Consider the following 22,384-nt stretch of genomic DNA (forward strand, 5'->3'; position numbering starts at 1 on the left):
AAAGTGAAGCTTTTTCAATAAACACAGGCGTTCCCATAAAGAACATATTAAATCAGGTGCTTTGGTGTAAAGCTAACCAATTAACGAACCCTTTCAGCCTGCCCTTCATTAGTATTTCTTCCTTTATGGTTCAAATCCATATCTGCTCTGTGTGTGTGGAACTCCATTGACTTCAATGGGGTTTGTGTGTGCAGAGCGGCAGAAGAATCTGGCCTTAGTAAAATAAGATTTCCCTCTGATCAAGACCACTTTCTTCTTTCAACAATTAGTTTACTAACTAGTTAGAGACTGATCCTGCCACTAACCTGCATCCAAAGCTCAGTGAATTCAGTTGGATGTTCCAATGGTATGAGATGCCCTAAGATAGTTCATCATGAGATCGCGAATGCCTGTCTCCATGCTATTCACTATCGTTACTGGTAGCCATAATGTTAATACTATAGGAAATTAGGTGAGGTGCTTCTCCAGGTGCTGCATTTCTTTCTTTTCTTCCATCATTCCTGTCTTGGTCCTGTAGAGCTAGAAATGCCTGACCATGGTTTGGGTGGAGAAGGCATAAGGAGAACATTGTCCTAAAGGGAACACTTCCACAGTAGCCAACAGTAATGGCTGGATGAATCACCAGGTACACTCAAAGGATGTCACCGCCTGCACACATACCCTATGCCTCAGCCTGCTAGGGGAGGAGTTGTGCCACCTAGAATTCCCTCTTGGGAGGTCCAGCTCCACGTGGCCAGCAACCCATGCCAGTGACTAAATGGCAGATTGTGGCCCTTAGTAATTTGATTCTTATACAATTGTTTACTCTTGAATTAATAGCTATAATATAATTAACATGGCCTCTAAATCTTATTGAGGCACTGTAGTGATGCTCACTGTTCTAAATGGAGAATTTTAGATGTTAAAATAAATTAAGTATCGTAACATATGAAGTATATAATCACTCTTTCCTGATGAAATAGGAATTGTTTGAAATCACAGAGATCATATCTTGGTGGTTAAATTGCCAGCCTTCGGACATTCGCATTTTTATCCATAGATTCTAGGGCCAGAAGGGACCACTGTGATCATCTAGTCTGACTTAGTGTGTAACACAGACTTTGTGTGTAATACAGGGCTTCCCGCAAATACACCTCTACCCTGATATAACGCTGTCCTCCGGAGCCAAAAAAATCTTACTGCGTTATCGGTCAAACTGTGTTATATCGAACTTGGTTTGATCCGCAGGAGTGCGCAGCCTCTCCCCCTCCCCCCCCCCGGAGCGCTGCTTTACCACGTTATATCTGAATTCCTGTTATATCGGGTCGCGTTATATTGGGGTAGAGGTGTAGTTCTTTTTTAACTAGTGCGTATCTTTTTTAAAAAATGCAGTATTGATTTAAAAATTGCATGTGGTGGCAAACCCCCATCTCTTTTTTTACAGGAATATGTTACTAAAATGTTACAGGTTCACTACTGTTCACTGTTTAAGGGTCATCAACTTTTCTTCAGTGCACAGAACTCTCCTTGATGGTCAAGGCTGGTATATGGCTCCATGAATACCACTATACCTTTGAAGAAGATGGATAGATAAATGTCTGTGTAAAAATATAAACCTAAAAGATGAGTTGAGGATTTAGTCCAAACAAACTTATCTCTTTGAGACAGCAGTTCCACCTGAGAAGGGCACAGTCAGTTTCAAGGACAGTCTTATCATAAATTTGGATCCCTTGCCTTCAGGTCAACAGAGATTGTGTTATAGTGCAGATAATGAAAAGTGGAATGGAGGCATTGTTTACACCATCAGTGCTATTGCTTAGTGGATTGTGAGGGGACCAGCACATGAAATAAATCATAAAAGTTCACGCTCACTCTCTCTCTTCCCCTCACCCCCTTTCTCCACCAATGTAAGGAGGCTATTTTAGAGTAGATGATGAAAGGCTTTGAACACATAGAGGATGGAGACTATCCTCTGCTTCCTCCTCTTCATGCAGGCAAGATGTTGCTAACTGTCAGTATTGCAGATTACTCAGCTGGTGTTCAGCAAAACTGTACCGGTTATGAAAGACTGTGGCTCTCATCACACTGTTGCATAGTCCAAATGTAAACGAGGAGCAAATGGGTTACAAATTTTTTTCCACACTCAGCATATTTTAGTCCTGGCTGTTTCCAACATGATGAACTTTAACTTCTTGTCACATTGAATCCATTTCTCATAAGTTTCTGCAGTACTATTGTCGTATTGTACTATAGCTTAATGAAATGCTGGCTTTTAAAAGTTGATAAACTTTAGCAGTAAAGTAAAGGCTCGTTGGTTGAGAGACCTAAGGTGTTGTGAATTACTAAAGTTTGCAATTTAGTTGGTAAGGGAGCAAATGCAGAACTAGAAATCATGCAGAGTACTCGGTCTGCATGAATTATTTTTGCATTCCTAGGGTTTTGTGCTTTCTCAGACAGTTCTCAGATTCCAGGAAAGGAGCTGTCATTCATGGATTACATTGCTGTGCCTGCCCAGACACAGCAGGGGCAAGGAAATGAAGTGTTTGGTTTTTGACTCCTCCTTCCTTAGCATCAAACACACTGATCTATGCTTCTTCCAATCCCTCTCATCCTAGGGAGCACTGCAAAGCGGTAGCCAGGAGAAGTAGTGTGCGGGGGATGCATGGGGGAGGGGGCAGGGAGATCTACAGGAGTAGTAACAGCAGGAGGCTTTGCAGAGATAATCTTATTTGGCTAGAGAAGAATGAGGTAGATCTTGGGAGCCTAAAATGGGGATGCAAACTCTGTTGGAGAATTTTGAGTGAGCAGAATTGGAAAGGAATCAAATCTAGGGAAACACAGAAGGTGAGAATCTAGAGGGGGGGGCAAATTTTGTAGCATGTATAGAGTGGAGCCTGGGAAATCTTGGACAGTTCTGAAGTCTTTAGGCAATTGAATCTGGTTGGGAATTGGTCTTTGTGAAATCCATAGTGAAGGGGAAGAGGAGAGTCTGGAGGAGATCAAATTTTCTAGGGAGGCAACCTCAGAAAAATCTAGTAGCAAATCTTGAGAGAGAAGAGGTAAGGGAGCAATCCTGTAGATGGGATGTTGAGGAAAAGGGGTGAGTGAAGTCACAGTTCAGGGCAACTGCACCTGTATTCCTCCCTCTGTGGTCCCTTGAGGGTACCCATTCTAGACTCCAATCTGCATCTCTCTCCCTCCTGCACAGTTCCCTGCTTACACTGTGGTAATCCCCAGTAAACCAGACTGCCTAAATAGGCCAGCATCTGCATTTCGCTTTTTCTCCACAGCCTTATGAACAGCATAATTACCAGCAGTTATAAGTTACAGCACAGCCCTTTATGAGCAAGCACATTTATTGTTAAGGTAAACGTATTACAGAGATAACATATAAGAACAATAACATTTCCTAACAGCTTACCAGGATTGACCCATCGGTCTTATGTGGCCTCTGTAGGCCAAAGTCCTTCAAACCCTCCCCAGGAATGATTGGGGCCCAACTTGGACAGAAGTCATGTCTCTTTGCTGGATCAGAAAGAAAGTTCTGAGTCAGTTTAAAATCAGGCTTTTTATGCACAAAATCCTTTCCTTGTCTGGTGACCTCTGGAGAATCCAGTTTGAACTAGTATATGTGAACCTCTCCAGCTGGTGGTAGCTCTCTGGAGAAGTTCACTCTCTGAGTGAATTTGCCTAATTTCCTCCCACTGTTCTTAGTTCCTGAAAGAGCTGTGGTCACCCTCCCCCACAATGGGAATTACGTAAAGTCCGTGCCCACAATGATATATAAACTTAATACACTAAGATCTCCCAAAGATATTGCAGGAAATTGCCATATCTGTCACAAATGGGAAAATGAGGCAAGGAAGAAATTGAGTGTTCAGGAAAGTAAAAGGGAAAGAAAGACAGGGGCTGCCTGCATCCTGGACAAAAATCATTTGCTGTAAGCTGAATCTTTCTTAATGTTGGGTTCAGCTTCAAATGTGGTTAAGAGCTAGTATGGATGGGGCCATAAACTATTCAACATTAGAAACACAGGTTGGAATTCCAAGGTTGGGAATCTGCTCTGTGATGCACAGTGAATTTTTAAACCCATTTTAACTTAATTTTATTTTAACAAATGATTCAGCTAGACCAGTTTGGGGTTTGGGTCTCTTGCCCATAGTGTTGATGTGGCCACTGAACTTGCCAAGGAAGAGACTTACCAGAGCAGATGGAAGGGGCTTAAGGTTATAGAAATAAAATAAGTCAACTGATAAAGACATTAAATTTAATAACTGCTAACATGAAAATCCTGACAAAGAAAAAGAGTAGAGTAAAAGGAGAAACAAAAATAAATAAACTCAAGAGAAAATGCAACCACAGAACTATATATATATATATATATATATATATATATATATATATATATATATTTATTAGCATTGTGGGACTCACCCCTGCAGCGCCTCCTGCTGGTCATCTCTGGGAATTAGCTCTTCGACCCAGAAGCGCCCTCTGCAGGCCAGTGTCCCACTCGTCACTTGGCCCCTGTGTCCCTCCTGGACCCGGTGCCCTGTTCTCTGGATGCTGCCCCCTGGCAGTAACCCCTCAGTCTTAGGGTCTCCCCTCCCTGGGGAACCCCCAACCACTATCCCCACCTCACCTCAGTATAAAGCTACTGCCAGTCATCATCTAGCCCCACACCCTGGGGCAGACTGCAGTATCAGTCTACTCATCACTGGCAAGGTTGGGTTTGGACCTGCTGCCTTGGCCTACACCTGGGCTGCCCTCTGCAACCCCCAGTACCCCTTGGCCTTCTGCTAGGCCGCAGCCTGGGGCTTTCCAGGCTGGAGCTCCCCAGCTCCTCAGCCTTTCCCCAGCCCTGCTCCACTCAGGTACCCTGTCTCTAGATCCCTGCAGTCAGGCCCTTCTCTCTCTGAAAACAGAGAGACTTCTTCGGGGCCTCTGGTTCACAGCCTTTTATAGAGACCAGCAGGGCCTGATTGGGGCATAGCCCAGCTGTGGCTACTTCCCCAATCAGCCTAGCTTTTCCCTGCCACAGCCCTCTCCCTGACTGTTTTAAGCCCTTCCGGGCAGCAGTGGGGTAACCACTCTGCTACATACACACACACACACCAGGAAAGAGGAGAAGGAAGGCAGTAATCAAACATAAACTAACATTTAGTTTTAAAAGTTAAATTAAAAAAAAATTGATTAAATGTGTAAGGAAGGGAAAGAATCAAAACCGAAATCATGGTAAGTATTGAAGAACTATTTTCATAATCCATTTTTAATTGCAAAATATACTGAAGGAGAAATAAGACCGGTCTCATTTAATGCCCTTTGAAAAAAGATCTCTCATATTTTGGACATACTTTCTACATTGTGTCCCACACTGGTTGGTGAAGATGTTAAGAGGTACTCAACGTCAGGAAAAAATGCCTCCTACAATCTACTTTGATCATTTATTTTGATGGTTTTATTGTCGTTTGGTTTTAATTATTTATGACGTCTCATGCACTAGTTAATTTTGCAACTTCTGTACCCCAGTATACAATATGTATCGTTATATCTTGCTGAGAGGTGGGCAGAGGCCACTACATTTCAATTTGATTGTAGTTTAAATGCAGGTCAGTAATTATGGTCCGCAGATAAAATTTTCAAAAACACCCAAATGACTTGGGAGCCTAAGTGCATTAGTCATGTTTGAAAATGTGACGTAGGCTCTTAAGTTATTTAGGTGCTTTTGAAAATTTTACTCGGTGTGCACAGTTCACTCTGCCAGAGACCCCAGAGGTCACCCTGGTGAACGTGGCCAAAGTACCCAGGAGTTGTGCTAAGCGCAGCCAGAGTTTAAAGCTGCCCTCCCGTAGCCAGTGGTAGTTGCGGTGGAGAGGGGTGGGGTGGGTGGATATCCAAATTCTGTTGGCTTCAGACTGGAAAAACAACACTCTTTCTTAGAGTAGCACCTGTTTCCAGCCATGTCAAGAATACCACAGGAGCAGCCCTTCTGACCATGTTTTAATCCTCCCACTTCTCAGCCTAGCCCAGAGCAGAAAGCAGAGACACTGGAAATGGATACAGGTGTCAAACAGTCTTGTGTGGCCTTTGGACTGATAGACTGTCAAAGAATCTGACCATTTAGGTATCCAGTAAAATAATGTGGGCCAGAACTCCACAGTGAGCAATTACCAACATGTAACCAATTGTTTTTTCTATATAAAATTAAAAGACCACCTCCAAAAAGCAGTTTGGTCTGTGTTCTTAGAGTCACTGAGTACCTCCTGAGATGTTCCGAGCACCTTCAGCTCCCACTGCCTGAATGGCTGCTATGCACTTCTCAGAGAAACACTCACCAACTTGCAGAATCAGGCTGTAGATCTGTGCTATTGATTGCATATTGTTTCCAAATATTCCCTGAAACTTTGGATTTGTCTACGTGAATATTTAGTTCACAGCAACCTGTGGTTTCAATCTTCCCTGCACTAATCTGCTGCGCACTGTCAGTCTGTGTAGAATCTGCTGATGCGCACTAGAAGTTCCCTAGTGCACTATGAACTGCTGCCGTTTGAAAGTGGTGTAGATCAAAGCACACTACTAAACAGTTAGTGCACATTGGCAGTGTCCCTATGGACAGTCAGCGTGAGATAGATTCACAACCCAGCTTGCTGCACATTCAGTCTTTGTATAGACAGGTCCTTTATCCGGTTTCATACTATAATTGTACATGTATCACCAAAGACATGTCTAATGCCATTTTTAGGATTCCTGACACCCTGTTGCTTTTCCATTCATTGTGTGTGTGTGATTACAGGTACGTGGTCACAAACTATTCAAGATGCTGGTGTGAATGAGCAGTGCAGCAACATTCTCAACAACAAACGGTTCATGCTGGATATGTTGTATGCCCATAACAAGAAGCCCAAGGATGAAGAGGAGAAAGAGCTGGAGGAGAAGGAGGAGGAAAAGAAGGAGACGGAGGAAAGTGATGAGTCAATCACCAGCCTAGCCAATAGGATCTCTATCCTGCAGGCCAGCAAGCAGGCCACAGATGAAAGTGTCAAAAAGATGGAGATTGGAAATCTGGATAATCAAGGCAGCGTGAAAGCCTTTGCAGAAAAATTCAACAATGTTGAGCTGGCCAAGGGGACAGTATTGCCTGAGGGTGAGCTCGATGAAAAGGTCCCTGAGAAAACACCGGCACAGCCCAAGAAGGAATCTGATTACATTTGGGATCAGCTCATGGCTAATCCTAGAGAACTTAAAATCAAAGACATGGATTTTACAGACTTGGGGGATGAGGATGATGTAGATGTGTTGGACATTGATATGGGTCCTGGGGACTCCCTAATTCCCCCTCCCCCACCTCCACCTTCCTTTTTGGGTTTGCCTCCTCCACCACCTCCCCCTCTGTTTGGATGTCCACCTCCACCCTCTGGTAATTTATTGGCTCCTCCTCCACTGTTCAGCACTCCTCAGGGTTCAGGGTCACCCCAGGTTTCTAGGGGTCAGCCAGCATTCATGAAGAAGAAGAAAACCATCCGTCTGTTTTGGAACGAGGTACGGCCATTTGAGTGGCAGTGTAAAAATAACAAACGCTGTAAAGAATTCCTGTGGTCGAAACTGGAACCCATTAAGGTGGACACTTCCAAACTGGAGCACCTCTTTGAGTCTAAATCCAAGGAACTGCCAGTCACAAAGGTATTTCTAACGTTTAGTTTAGTTTTTATTAATTTTGAGTTTGTTTTTAGATTAATTTAGATGATATTTTATGCTTAGAGTTTAAAAAACAAAGGAAATTAACAAAGATGTTTATATATGTTCTATATTTGTGCACATAAGTTAAGTATTCTAGAAAGACAGCCAGACACTCCGTAAGCTGACAATAAGAGCTGAACCCCAAACAATATATGTGCCTAGCCATATGCCATACTGTTCTTGTGAATCGTATTTCTATACCACTTTTTGTATTTCACTTCAGCTGGGGAATATTAGCATTGTAAACTTCATAGCCAAAATTTTCAAACATAACCTGGGTTCTCTTCTTTTCATGCATAAAATTTTTTTGCCACCTTTCACAGAAATATTTTTCATCCTTAATTTAGATAACTTGACTATCCAAATTTCATTATGAAAATATGAAATTTTCATGAGAGAAAATCTTGATTTGCTAATACTTCTGTGTTTCATAGGAACATTATCATAAAAATAAATCTTAAAGGCTGATAACATAACCATTTAATGCCGAACTCTTATGATGTCTCTTGTAGTTGAATTTAATGGAGATTTAAAGTTAGCCTTTAAAAGTTATTAGCTAGAACCCTTGCTGTTCATGGCTAGATTGTTTTTGATTTATTAATGTAAGTACAGTAATTGGTATCAGAGAAACAATGTTCTTTTCCAGTTATAGTACTAATAAAAGATACACCATAAGGCCACATATAAGAAAATCTCTCATTGCCAATGTATCTGTTGTACATATGCCTAAGTTCTCACATTAGTACAAGTTTTATAACAATTCTGAAAAACCACATAATACCATGATCATTTTACTTTTCCATTATTGGTGCAAATTATTAAGTATCCATATGTTCAAAAACAAATAATCCAGAAGACTAGATGGCTCAAGGTGTTGGAAATTAGATCTCTAGTCCTTCATTCCTAAGTCACTGGTTCAAATCCAGTTGAAATTGTTATAAATGGCAGTTTGACAGTCGATATTGATGTTCTTGGTCAAGCAGACCCATCACAGTTGACTGACTCAGCTGGTAGGCCAAGGATTGAATGGATCTGAAATCTTGCACTGTTTTCTCACTCCTAGAGACTGTTCCTCCAGGCCAGTGCTGAGAGACATTGTTGTATCAGTGCAGGGAAGCTTGCCCTACCTTGCTCTTGCTTTTGGGTATAAGTAGAAGACTTCTGTTTCCAAGGCTATCACCTCACGCCTTCAATAAAGACTCAGTTCCCCACCAAAAAGAGAAAAAAATTGTAATCAAATGTCCTCCTGACTAATTTGTACAGCTGACTTTGAGCCCCTGAGCTATATCTGAGAGTGTAAACATTTCAGCCAAAATAATCAGAATTACAAATGTGTCATACCAGTTATGTATTGGTAATGTGGCTAATATAGCTGCAGTTTATAAAATGTTTACACAGCAAACAGTAGGCATACAAATACATCAATTATATAGATTCCACAGTTGTTATGGGGGGAGGGATAGCTCAGTGGTTTGAGCATTGGCCTGCTAAACTCAGGGTTGTGAGTTCAATCCTTGAGGGGGCCACTTGGGGATCTGGGGCAAAATCAGTACTTGGCCCTGCTAGTGAAGGCAGGGGCCCGGACTCAATGACCTTTCAAGGTCCCTTCCAGTTCTAGGGTATAGGATATCTCCATCTCTGACACAAGAATAGCTCAATGATTTTCACTGCATATAGATCTGAAATGTATTTCATACAGATTTTAAAAATAAATCTAATCAATGATTAATTCAGGGCACATTGAGCTTAATTTCACTTCCTCTGCTTTCTCCACTGTTGGTATATTACTCCTACTACTCTCCTTCCTTGTAAATATACATCTATCATAGAAGGCTCACTCTGAGTGTGGATTGGAGCAGACGGAATGAGAATGTTGTCTAGGAGCCATAAAATAAATCATTCCTTGAACTGAATGTAGAGTTATAACATTTTTCCACTTTAACAGAGTTTGTTGTATACTTTATAATGTCAATATTTTGATGAACTGGTCTGCCTTACTTTTACCCTTTTACATTTACCATAAATTATGATAAAAGTTTAGATTATTTTAATCGATTGATTAATTTTTCCAAATCATTAACCAAGTAGATTCCCAAGCTCTTCTCACTCATCTCCGCCCTACACAAACTTCCTTCCCTGTCCTCCATGTGCTGGTAGGTGCTTTGGCGCAGCATCTACTCTTTGGCTGGCAAGATGAATCAGCAGGTTTCTTTGAAACCAGTGTTGCCTTGAATTGTGAAGAGTGATTTAGATGACGACTTTTCTCTTAGAGGTTAGTCTCGGAGACTTAGTCTCCAAGAGAAAAGTGGTCATCTAAATCTCTCTTCAGAATTCAAGGCTGCACTGACTTCAAAGAAACCTGCTGACTCATCTTCCCAGCCAAAGAGCAAATGCTGTGCCATAGCACCTACTAGTACATGGAGGGCAGGGACTTCTCTGCATGAGAGATTTCAAGTTTAACTTCCATTATGTCCCTTCAGTAGTACAAGCCTGGAGTTTCATTGTCATTGCACAGAAGATTGCACTGATTTTTTTAAGACTTACTGTTTTAATGGACAAACTTTGGATAAGCCTGGTAAAGTGTTGATGTATAGCCAGACTTTTCAAGCCTTCTTGTCTCTTTCTCTATGATCCAACATCTTTCCTTCCACTCAACCAGACCCTTTTCCTTTCCCATTTTCATCCAGACCATTTAACATCTTTGATATGAATCCCAGTAATGTTTTGTTTTAGTGCCCTGACTTTCTTCTCTTCCTCTGAGTACAATGAGTCTCTTGGGCTCTGCCTGATCTCTTGGGCTGCACCTTGTGACTTCTGCTGTCTGTGAGTCTGATCAAGCTCCCACTGAAGTCAGTGGCAGAGTCCTATGAATTTCAGTGGGCATTGGCTCAGGCCTTATCTGACCACCCCACCTGATGGTGGTCTTGCCTCTGAAACCCCAGTCTTCTGTGTGACCAGTCCAAGATCTGTCCTATTTCCCATCTTCTCTTTCTAAGAAATACAATTTGGGAGGAGTGAGGGCCTCTCTTCTTTGTTCATGCTAGCTGTTGTTTTCAAATCGCAAATACCCTGCGTCTTCTGAGAGTCACAAGTATTGCAGATTATTGACTCCAGGAAGCCTGGATCATGTAATGAAGAACAAGAAATAGCCCAGCAAAGATTTTCAGACTTCTGAGACTCCCCATGGGTTAGGGGGGATATCATCAAACCTGTTGAGGGCAGGTAGAGCAGATCTTAGATCAAGTCGGAGTAATTAAAGAGACATAACTGAATCTGTAAAAAAATAATAATACATGCATGCACACACGTACACATCCTCCCCCCTCAGTTTTTTTTTGGCGATTGTGCTCAAATTAGCCCAGCTCTTACTTTTTCCAGACCAGTTTGTCAATTTCCAGTGAGAACGCATCACATTGTGCCTATCTCCTAATGTCAAATCCGGTCTACTGCACATAAGTATAAGAGGTGCTACAAGTTCAGTTCATTCTCCTAAAAACAGAATACAGAGTAATGAATAAAAGTTCAACCAGTCAGATTTCAATGCAGTAGATGTAGTCAATTGCTCATCAGATGAATTGTTCAGAAAATTGAGAGAGAGACTAAAATTAAGATCAGAAGAGAGGATGAGGTATGGATTTTTTGGCTCCATCTTACCAGATATGCTCCTTGATACAGCTGCAACCAATTTTACTCCTGTTTCTAATCCTCAACCATGATTTCCACAAAACACAGCTATAAACAGCCACTTCCTGATGCTGGTTCACAATAAGTTTTTCATTAAACACAATAGACTACAACAAAATAAAATAAAATATACCTCAGATAGCTGAATGTAACATGTGGAGACGTTTGTGATTTCTGGCAGAAAACTGGTAACATAACAGAAAACTACTGCATGATTACACGAATCACAGCATCCTCCACTACAGACAGTTTATTTGTGGGACTAGAGGGCTGTGACAGCTTGTTAGCAGACATAAAGAGCGAGATCAGATTTCCTCACTGAGCAAGTCTGAAGATTTCTTCCCTTCTTACACTGCCAAACCAGGCAGGTATATTGGCAAGGTGGTTCAAAGTATTTTTTTTTCTGTGCAGCAAGATGAAAACAAATGCACCTTTGCTGTGTTAAATTATGTTATCATGCAACCCTGCAGCTGTCTGCAGTGCATAGTTTAGAAATTATGTTTTTGCTGGCTCATTTCCTATTGGATAGGGCTGAATTTACTGTTCCTGGAGCCTGAGAAACCAGTAGGGAGTAAAGACTAAGGAATATATTCTCATCTGTGTGCACAAGGATATCCCTTGCATGTGCATAACTTCAGTGAAGGCTGAGGTAAATTACACATGTGGGCTGCGATTTCCAAAGGAGGGTAAGGGAGTTAGAGCTCCAAATCCCATTCAGTTCCTTTTGAAATCCCAATAATCCTTGTTAATCAAGATAGAAATAGATGGGATGCTCTAATTGCTTTCTCACAATCGGAGGACAATGCAACATCCTCCATATAACTGATGCAGAATCAGGTGACTCAAATTGTCTTGCCAATTTAAATGCTGCACATGCAGGGGTTACTTTTTGGGAAGAAGCTAGTTTTGTCTTATTGTTAGATCATATAAAAGTACTTGCTTGCAAGGCTATTAGAAAAATCATATTAAATTTCACTTCTTCGGCATTACCCACAATAAATAATTCTGTACTGTAAAATACAAGTTAGAAAGTAGCTGTTTACTAAAGGGTTAGTGTGATTGAGACCCAAAAGAAGTAATCTTAGGTGAACACAGCCTTATTTTTATGTGGTGTTGGCCACGTACTATGTTCCTGGAAAATTGATTAATGGCCCTGAAGCTGGAAATGGTTGCTGTAGGGGAAAGTGTATATCACAATATGCCTAAATTAGATCCTCCATAAAGAGACTATCCTGTCACATTAGTGAGGGAAGAGGTCAAGAGTGATTTCAGGGTGTTTTTGGCAAATGTCATGAAGAAAACGAATCTAGCAAAATAGAGCTAGAAAATTGAAAGCAAAGTTCACTTTTGGTCATCTAAAAATGTATGTTGGGCCTTGTCTATATACACGGAAGTTGTATCTCTTTAACTATATTATACCATTATGCCATCCTGACTATGGACCCAGTTATATTGGTGTAAAAGTGCTTATACCATTATAGCTATTCCCTTACAAGAAGGCAAATAAGCTATAGTGGTAAAAGGCACGTTTATACTGACATAACTGCATTCACATTAAAAGAATCATACTGTTAACAGAAATAGTTATACCAGTATGAAAATGTGTGTAAGCCTTTAGAACAATTATGGCCCAGTTGTGGGTTTGGCACAAGCTCCAAGTAATGGCAGAGCTTAGCTGCATTAACCTGAGAGCAGGCCAGGAAACAGGTTGAGACTCAGGTAGTAACAATCTGGTTCCTAGTTCCCCCTTTGATCCAAAAGGGAAGTAATCTGCCTCAGTTTTATACCATGCACATATTACTTCTTGTTCCTCACAGGCCTAGCTGTGTGAGCCGACATGCTGGTGGGTGGAGCTAAAGCTTAAAGTTAAGTACATGCTTAAGTGCTTTTGCTGAATAAGGGTTTCAGACTTTAACTCAAATCCCTAAATTTGATCCAGATATGGATGTGAACAGCATCTTCCCACCTCATACTGTATGCTAGCAAAGAAGGAGGAAAAGAAAGAAATATGCTTACAAAGTCCAGTGTGTAACAGAGTCCTACATCATATGCCGTATTCAATTACATCCTTGGCTTTCCAAAAAACGCACCTTCCAATGCAGTGTGATGAGAAAATAAAAGATGTGTTGCCTAAATGAAAACCATATTGAAAATTTTTTATAATTCCCCTATTCGTGTTTTGCAAATCAATTTACTTAGTTGGCTAGGCATTTTTGTCACTATTGGGTGCGGAGAATATTTTTTACATTTTTATAAAAAAAAATGTGACTGAGGTCTGTAAAAATATATTGTTATTAATATTTTTCACTTTCATTATTATCTGTATTGTCATTATTATCTAACACACTTCACCGGATGATCTCAAAGCCCTTGGTACATATTAAGGACTAGCTTATAGCTGGCCCTACATGGAAGTGCAAAGGAGATAAGAGAACAAAAGTAGGTCCGCACCTGCACAGGGATCAGCCACAGTACTCTGACCACAATCAATGGGATGGTGTTATTCCTTCACCAGCCACAGGACAGAAAGCAGTGCAGGCAGGACACATGCTGCACCTCCAAAAAGGAGGTGGTACAGCTCCTTCTCAGAGCAATCATGGAGCCATTGTCTACCTTTGTTTTCTAACATAATAGAGCCATTCTGAATCAAGCCACACGGATTCTATGAGATAGGTAAGAATTACTGTCTCCCTTTTACAAATAGGTCAACTGAGGTAAAGGTTAAGTGACATATCCAAGGTCACATAGCCAGTCAGGAACAGAACCCAGGAGCCCTGCTTCCCAGTTCCCTGCTCTAACCACTAGTACACACTTCTGCTGAGCATTCCTGCAAATTCTAGCAGTTTCTGGTGACATTTAATTTCTATCAGCTGGAGACACCTATCACTTTATACTGGCAACATCAAACTTTATCTAAAAATTTTGAATCCCATCCCAAATTTCTGTAATCCCAAGCCTCATAGCTAAAAGTACATAATATAGTTATCTTGTATAGTTATAAGACTAATTTCTGCCTTCTAGTTTAAACTCTGACAACCCCCATTGACTTCACTGGGGATGCATGGGAGTAAACGACAGAAGAATTTACCCCGTGTTTTGCTTATAGATGCACTAGTTTTTATTGTCAGTGTTGCTACTATTACATAAGTTCAAGTCATTGAAGACCGATGTAAATTTTTGCTTTGTATTATCAGAATTGTATCAAAGTTCATTTTCTTCTCTTTACCTGTTTACCAAGAAAACTGCTGCAGATGGAAAGAGACAAGAGATCATTGTGTTAGACTCAAAACGAAGCAATGCTATTAATATTGGACTGACAGTGTTACCCCCGCCAAGGACCATCAAGACTGCTATTTTGAACTTTGATGAATATGCCTTAAACAAGGAGGGAATAGAGGTAAGAAGGGATAGTCCAATACGGTCAGGGTTAAATTGTGAGCATATAATTTTGCCCAAGTATTAGATATACTGTAGTTTATCTCTGTGTAAGGAAAAAATCTCTGTGCCTTATTTTCATCATTGGGGGTTGACATTAGTTATATATACCTGTGGGTTCTTGCATTCAATCCTGCATCTTTATTACTCAAAGACTGATTTTAAAAAAAAACGTAAGTCCCTAAAGTTTGGCTTCTAAATTCATGTTTAGTATTTTCAGATGTGCAGAGTACTTCAAACTCCAATTGGTATCCCATGGAAACTACAGGTGCTCTGCCTCTCTGAACATCAGGCTATTTATTAAGCGTCAAAGTATGGATTTCTGTGCTTAATTTTTAAGAAAATTTGAATCTAAATTCCTGTTGAGATTTTCAGGGTGGTAGCATTCAGATAGCTTTCTTTGTGTATTCCCTCAAAGTTTAGTTTCACATTTTTTAAGTTATTACAAATTCTAAATCCTGTTAATCATACATATATATTAAATGTTGAACACTTGCACATCCAGGTATCTACAAGGGGTAAATTCACAGTTCTTAGAACTGTTGGAAAATGTACAAGGTTTAATAAAGTTCATGCCTGGTTTGCTATTGCAGTTGTTCTAGATTGTATATCAAATGGAAAACAAATGCAATGGCTGGTTGTCCTCAGAATAGCATCTCTGTGTTATTGTTGTTTGAAGTAAGCCAGTTGGTAAAAAGATTACAGATGATGTAATTTTTACCATTACATGTTTGACTTTTTAGATCTCCTTACCGAGATCCAAGATGAGCTCTGTTTATTATTCTTTTATCAAAACGTTGTTCTTCTATGAAGTCTAAAAAGAAACTGCTGCTACTGTTTTTTAATTTTGATTTTTTTTTAATTTAAATGTTTTTATTAAACCTGTACAATTACAGTAAGAGTAATCTGCATGCTTGAAGACCTGGTCTAAAATCTCGATCAATACCTGACTGAATGTCATTTGCAGATCATCTTCCAAACAGTTAAATGCAAAAAGAAAAAAAACTATTATGTTTTAACTTAATGCCAGGGCCTGATCTTCCTCTGGTGGAATACAAGTACTTCCCAGTGACACATGTATTTGCCTCCCATAATACGTTGCTCATATCCTGCAGGTGAATAATTGGGCCTTTAGTAATTATGACTCTAGAGAGGGCCCAAATCAGAATGCGTAGCAAAAATGTTAAGAATCTTGTATGCATCTTCTCCCTTAAATTTCTACATCCCCTGGCAGACTCAACACCTCACAGGCTGTTCTGGACACCTCACCTTTCCAACCAGTGCCACCTACTGTTGAGGCTACACTAGCCACTTGCCAGGGTAGTGAGTGCTTTGCACCATCTCCACGCTTTCTGGATAGCCTTTTCACTGGCTGCACCCTGATTGATGCGAGACTTCCATCATTTCTTTTTAAAATATACTACAAAATAGGGCAGATTGCAAAGTGAAGCACTCACAAGTCAGGAAATGACATATTGTTGCCTACACCACCTTCACTTTTCTCCTGATTCATATGCATTCCGATATAGTCTCCTATGACACGGCCACGTACTATTTTTTCACACAGGACTACTACCTCATTCAGGACTCAAGCAGCAATATGCTGAGTACTGTGCCCCCGTTTCAGCAAAGACTTAAGCTTGAATTGAAGAATCTGAGTACTCCATGGACTGCAGTGGAACTACTCATGTGCTTGAAGGTGATAACATGCTTCAAGTGTTTTGCTGCCTCTGAGACAGAGTGCTTAGTACCCTACAGGATTGAACCAGTGCAGAGGTTGGATGGTGCTCACTGAGCAACAGCTATTCAGTATTTCTTTTTCTCCTCATTTTTTAATGTGTGGCCACATGTTTTTTTTTACTGCACCATTTGAACCCTGCACGAATAAGAAGGTTTTTTATTTTCTCCATTGTAATAGCTGAGTATCACGCAATCATTTAATGAATTCATCCTCACAGTACCTCAGTGAAGTAGAGAAATATTAAGACACCCATTTCACAGATGTATTATATACTGAACTGAAGTATCAAGAGAGTGTACATGTATGGCTTGCTCTGTGGGCTGGAGAGACTGAGGCAAAGTGAACCCTGATTACAGGATGGGCCCACATAGGGTGACCAGATGACAGAACTGAAATATCGGGATGCCGGGGGGGGCGGCGGAGGAAAAAAAATAAAAAAAAGCCGCCGGAGCGCCCCCCCACACCAGCTTGCCTCGTCTCCACCTCCCTCCATAGGGGAAGGTGCCCAGCTGGTGCAATCCCACAGGCGGCCCCGGAGTGGGGGCAGCAGGCCCCAGCCCCCCCCGTCCTGCTCGGGTCCCTCAGGAGAACAAACGGGGCTGCCGCTGCCTCCACCCCGGGGCGGGGTTTCTCTACAGCCTGCCCTGTGGGGCGGCGCAATCCCATCACCCCAAGTGTGCCCGGGCCTGGCCCGCGCCCAGCTGCCCCGCAGAGCATCGCGGGCGGCCCGGAGTGGGGGCAGCAGGAACCAGCCCCCCCTCGTCCCGCTCGGGTCCCGCAGGGGAACGAACGGGGCTGCCGCTGCCTCCACGTGGCGGGAGGTGAAGCCCCATCAGAGTCCCCGCGTGGGCAGCTGCTGCCTCCACCCATGGGCGCGTACAGGGAGACGGTTCCCCAGGCCGGACCCGGGGCTGCCCCTGCAGGTACCACCCTGCCCTCCTGCCTGCACTTGGGGCCAGGCCGGACTCACTCACCCTGTGCTCCCCTGCGTCCCCCAGGTCTCCCTCCAGCACTTGCGCCTCCATACAGCTGATCGGCGCAAGCCTGGGAGGGAGGAGGAATGGCATGCTTGGGGAAGAGGCGGGGATTTGGGGAGGGATTCAATGGGGCAGTGAGGGGGCGGGGCTGGGGCGGGGATTTGGGGAGGGATCCAATGGGGGAAGGAGGGGCGGAGTCGGGGCGGAGGGAGCACGAGCCCCTCCGGGATCTGCCTGTGCACGGGAGCGGAGGGCAAAATTGCTTGTTTGTCCAGTGTCCCAACCGAACATTGGTCGGGACGCGGGACAAAAAAGCAAATATCGGGGCAGTCCCGATAAAATCGGAACATCTGGTCACCCTAGGTCCATGTGAAAGGAGCCAGGTGATTCCTGTGTAAAAGGAGTCTGCAGCTGTGTTTGCAGAGACTGCAGGGATCACAAAGGCTCTTATAGGGTCCTTTGTCAGCAGAGGAGGGAAAGGAAAGGAAACTGCAGGGAAGAGAGTGAGGAAGAAAAGCTCTCCTGAAACAGAGACCTGGGAGAGACCCTGATTAAAAAACAGGGAAGGGACTGAAAAACTCTCCAGGCAGGGAGACACCCTGAGTAACCAGGGAAGTGACTAGGTTCCCCTATCGGCCCCAAGGCAAGGGGTGTACAAGCCTATTGTAACTGTTGTCAAGCCCCACAAGGAGGCAGCAGCTGACCCGAAGACTGTCCATGGAAGAGCCCCAGAGAGGGCAGAAGGCTTTTGTTTCTCACAACATTTTGTGAATTTTAGTTGGGACAGTTGAGAACCCAGAAGGGGTAGACTAAACACAGTGACCTGGCTGGAGGGCCAAGTCATCTGGCAGACTCACCACTACAATGCCAGAGGGACCGTAAGCAGGGGATGCTAGCCTAGTGAGAGAGCAGCTACACCATGCCTGGCCACAAGGGGACGACTAGGAGTAAGCAACTACTGTGCTACCGAAAGTACTAAATGACTTGCCTGAAGTCACATAAGCAGCAGTAGAACCCAGATCTCTTGAATCTCAGTCCAGTGAATTAACTTCAAGTCCATTCTCCTTCTTCCATTAGAGCCCCTCTATTTATATCAGTCTGGGAAAGGGAAAAAGTGCCAGATGAGTGGACCAATGGGGTTATAGTGAAGATACCAAAGAAAGGAACTCTCAGTGATTGTAATAACTGGTGTGATATCACACTTTTATCTGTGCCAACCAAAGTATTGTGTAAGATCATAGTCCAGCATACATCAGAAGCAGTTGAAAGCGTTCTCAGAAAAGAGCAAGCTGGTTTTTGGAAAGGGCTTGGATGCACAGACCAGATCTTCACTCTATGAAATTTAATAGAACAGTGCTTAGAATGGCAACAGCAACTCTACATAAATTACATAGACTTTGAGAAGGCTTTTGATAGCATTCACAGGACCAGCCTATGGCTCATTCTGTGGGCATATGGCATTCCTTCCAATATAATCAACGTCATCAAAAGCTTCTTTTTCAACTTTACATGCAGTGTTGATCACAGTGAGCTGGGTTTTGAAATCAAAACAGGAGTACTTCAGGGGTTTTGTCATGTCTGTAATCCTCTTCAGCATTGCCATCGACTGGGTAATGCAGCATACAACAGAAGACATGCAAAGAGGTATTAAATGGACACTCTTCTCATTCCTCGAAGACCTGGACTTCGCAGATGTTGTTGCTCTCCTATCACATATCCAACACCATATACAAAAAAACCCCAACTCAACGCATTCAGCCAGCAAATTGGACTGAAACTCAACTGCAATAAGAGATATCATGACCTTTAATATTGCCTCACTATCACCAGTAGGAATAGAGGATTATGTTCTCACCAATGTAGAAATATTCACATACTTGGGCAGCACCATCAGCCAGGATGGTGGAACAAGCCAGGACATCTGGAACAAAATCAGTAAAGCCAGGAACACCTTCAGGAGCTTAACTACAGTCTGGAAATCATCAAAATACAACACCAAAACCAAACTCAAGATTTATCAGAGCTGCACACTTTCAACAGTACTTTATAGTGCAGAATGCTGGGGAATGAGAAAGTATGACATATCCAAACTGTCTTCATTCTATACAACCTGCCTCAGAAAAATCCTGCGTATCGTTTGGCCCAGAACAATCTCAAACCAAGATCTAGTGACACAGTGCAGCCAAGAGGATCTGAGCACCATCATTGCCAGGAGGCGTTGGAGATGGATCGGTCATGTGCTTCCGATGGAAATGGATTCCATCACCAGAGTAGCAATAAGATGGACACCTGAAGGCAAGTGAAAACGAGGCTGCCCGAAAACAATATGGCAAAGAGCTGTGGAAGCCGAGCTGAAAAACCTGGGGCACAGGTGGGGAACTGTTGAAAGACTTGCCAGAAACACACAGGAGTGGAAAAGCTTCATCACTGCCCTAAACGCCAGAGGTGTAATAGGAATATGATGATGATGATTAGAGACCTGTCTCATTCACTACACTACACACCAGGTAATTTACAATGAATGAGACAGCGATTCTGTGGACAACAGTTTCCTTCACAGCACTGCATATCACAACTGCAGTGAACAAAGCAAATCAGTTCACTCCATAATTCTGTTTCGTCCCTAGCCAAGCTATATCTTGAATGAGGTAGGGTTCAGGGCGGGGGGGGGGGGAGAAATAGTTTATGATCATTTAATAACAGATCCTATTGTAATGGATACTCACACTAAGGCAGAGCTAATTTTGTGCAAATCACCTTCACATTTTAATTTCCTGAGTTCTGAGTGCTTCGCTTTGCAATCTTACCATTCTTGTGACATAGGTTTGGGGATTTTTAATGGAATTTCCTACATTTTTAAATAAGAAAACATAGAAATTCCACCATGATCAACTATTTGTTAAATAGCTGTTGATAGCTCTATTCTATGGTATTCATGCAATCCATGTGGCCTCCTTCCATACACAACTTTCCAGATTATTTAGAAGAAGCCAGGATTCCTTTGGACCCTTTGCCTACTTCCTTACTTTGTATTATACACACTCACATGTTGTATGGAAGGAAGAATCCCGTTGTCTCTTCATTAATTGTAGATAAAAACACTGCATGGCCTACAAATTTTCCCAATCAACATACTCCTGTTCAAGCCCCTTAGAATACTGACTGACCATTAAGAGATTGCAAACTCCAGTCATGCACAAAATACGATTGTTATATAATTTTAACTTTGACAAATGATAGTCAACTTTCACTGGCATTTTGAAAAGCCCATCTGCAATTTAGGGACTCTCTCCCTGCCAGATTTCAAGTGTTTGCCTTCTGTCCCTGCTCTGCTAGAGCTGTTCATAAAAAAAGTTGCCAACAGAACTTTCTAAGGGGTAAAATTTATTTTGCCCCCGCTATCTTTGTTCTTTTGCTCCCACGTCTGCCAAATTCTGAACGAAAGTTGAAGATTGAAAAAGTTATAGGCAATGGAAAATGAGCCTTTAAAATGAAATAAGTCTAAAATCTTAAATATAGACATTGCTATATTCTCTGCCTATGACATTACAAGTTACTGTCTTTTGTGTTAATTTGTCAGACTGTAATGGAGGCTGCTCACTCAGACTGCCAGTGAAAATGTCAACTCTGCACTGGCAATCATAGTTCCAGCCACCATCTTCTCTCTCATTTTTGTCGGGTGCAGAAATAGTCAGATATTCATTTCAAAATTTGTACCAGTTATCAGTGTGTCAACGCCCTCTGTATTTCTGCATGACAGATTTGAGCCTGTTCTCTCATTGCTTTGTTTTTCTGCTTACCCATACCATGCAAAATTTGGAAAAATAAGCCCTTACTGTTGTAGCAAACTGAACAGCTGCCAAAGAATCAAGGAGTACATTTTGTACATAAGAATTTTAGCTTTCTCCATTTCCCTATAGACAGTTCATGTAAGGAAGCTACTGCTAAAATTGTGTGGAAAGTTTCACAAAAGCACAAGGGTTGAGAACCTCATACCCCCTGTGGTCCTGTAAGCGAGGTAAACAGACTGGCATGACATAAGGGGCTCTCCGAAGCCCCATATCCAGAGAATTCCTCCAGCACAGACAATGTGATAGACTGCTGTAAGGCTGCCTTCTAAGGACTCCTCACAAGCCCCGAGCTAGGAGCTGTGCTAGGGGCAGGGTAGGAGAGGTATGTTGGGGTAGGAAACCCGGAATGCATAATGCAGCTCTACAGCCTATAGAGCAGCCCAAGGCTAGGGTTACCATATCTCATAAATAAAATAAAAAAGAGGACCCTCCACGGGCCCTGGCCCCGCCCATTTCCCCACCCTAGCCCTGCCCCAACTCCGCCCCTTCCCCACCCTAACTCCGCCCCCTCCTCCCTCCCACTCCCAGTCAGGGGGAAAGGGCTGCCCCAGAGCTACCGGCTTCAGGGTTTGCCGGGCAGCCCCCAGACCCTGCGCCCCCAGCTGGCGCTTCCCCAGCGCAGCTGGAGCCCGGGAGGGGAAGCGCCCAGCCGGGGGCGCAGGGTCTGGAGGCTGCCCGGCAAACCGTGAAGCCGGTAACGCTCGCGCTTTGGGCAGCCCCTATGCCTCCGGACCCTGCGCCCCCAGCCGGGCACTTCCCCTCCCGGGCTCCGGCGGCGCAGGGTCCGGAGGCACGGGGGCTGCCCGAAGCCGGTAGCGCTCGGGCAGCCCGGCTCTTAAACAGAGCCGAAGAGTCGGGGAGGAGCAGAGCCGCCATTTTCCCGGACATGTTCGGCTTTTTGGCAATTCCCCCCGGACGGGGGTTTGACTGCCGAAAAGCCGGACATGTCCGGGGAAAAAGAGGACGTATGGTAACCCTAT

At 42.9% G+C, this 22,384-nt stretch overlaps 1 protein-coding gene across 10 annotated transcripts in view; it reads left to right on the forward strand.

Annotated features, from left to right (window-relative positions):
* The window catches only part of FHOD3 (formin homology 2 domain containing 3), a 644,613-nt gene that overhangs the window by 540,465 nt on the left and 81,764 nt on the right, over positions 1-22,384 (forward strand). For all 10 annotated transcript variants that reach the window (XM_034761350.1, XM_034761355.1, XM_034761352.1 and 7 more), the window contains 2 exons: positions 6,773-7,659; positions 14,639-14,797. In XM_034761350.1, coding sequence (XP_034617241.1) covers positions 6,773-7,659; positions 14,639-14,797 — 1,046 coding nt within the window. The remainder of the gene's footprint in view (positions 1-6,772; positions 7,660-14,638; positions 14,798-22,384) is intronic.

The sequence above is a fragment of the Trachemys scripta genome, chromosome 2 (assembly GCF_013100865.1).
Source record: "Trachemys scripta elegans isolate TJP31775 chromosome 2, CAS_Tse_1.0, whole genome shotgun sequence".
Lineage (NCBI taxonomy): Eukaryota > Metazoa > Chordata > Testudines > Emydidae > Trachemys > Trachemys scripta.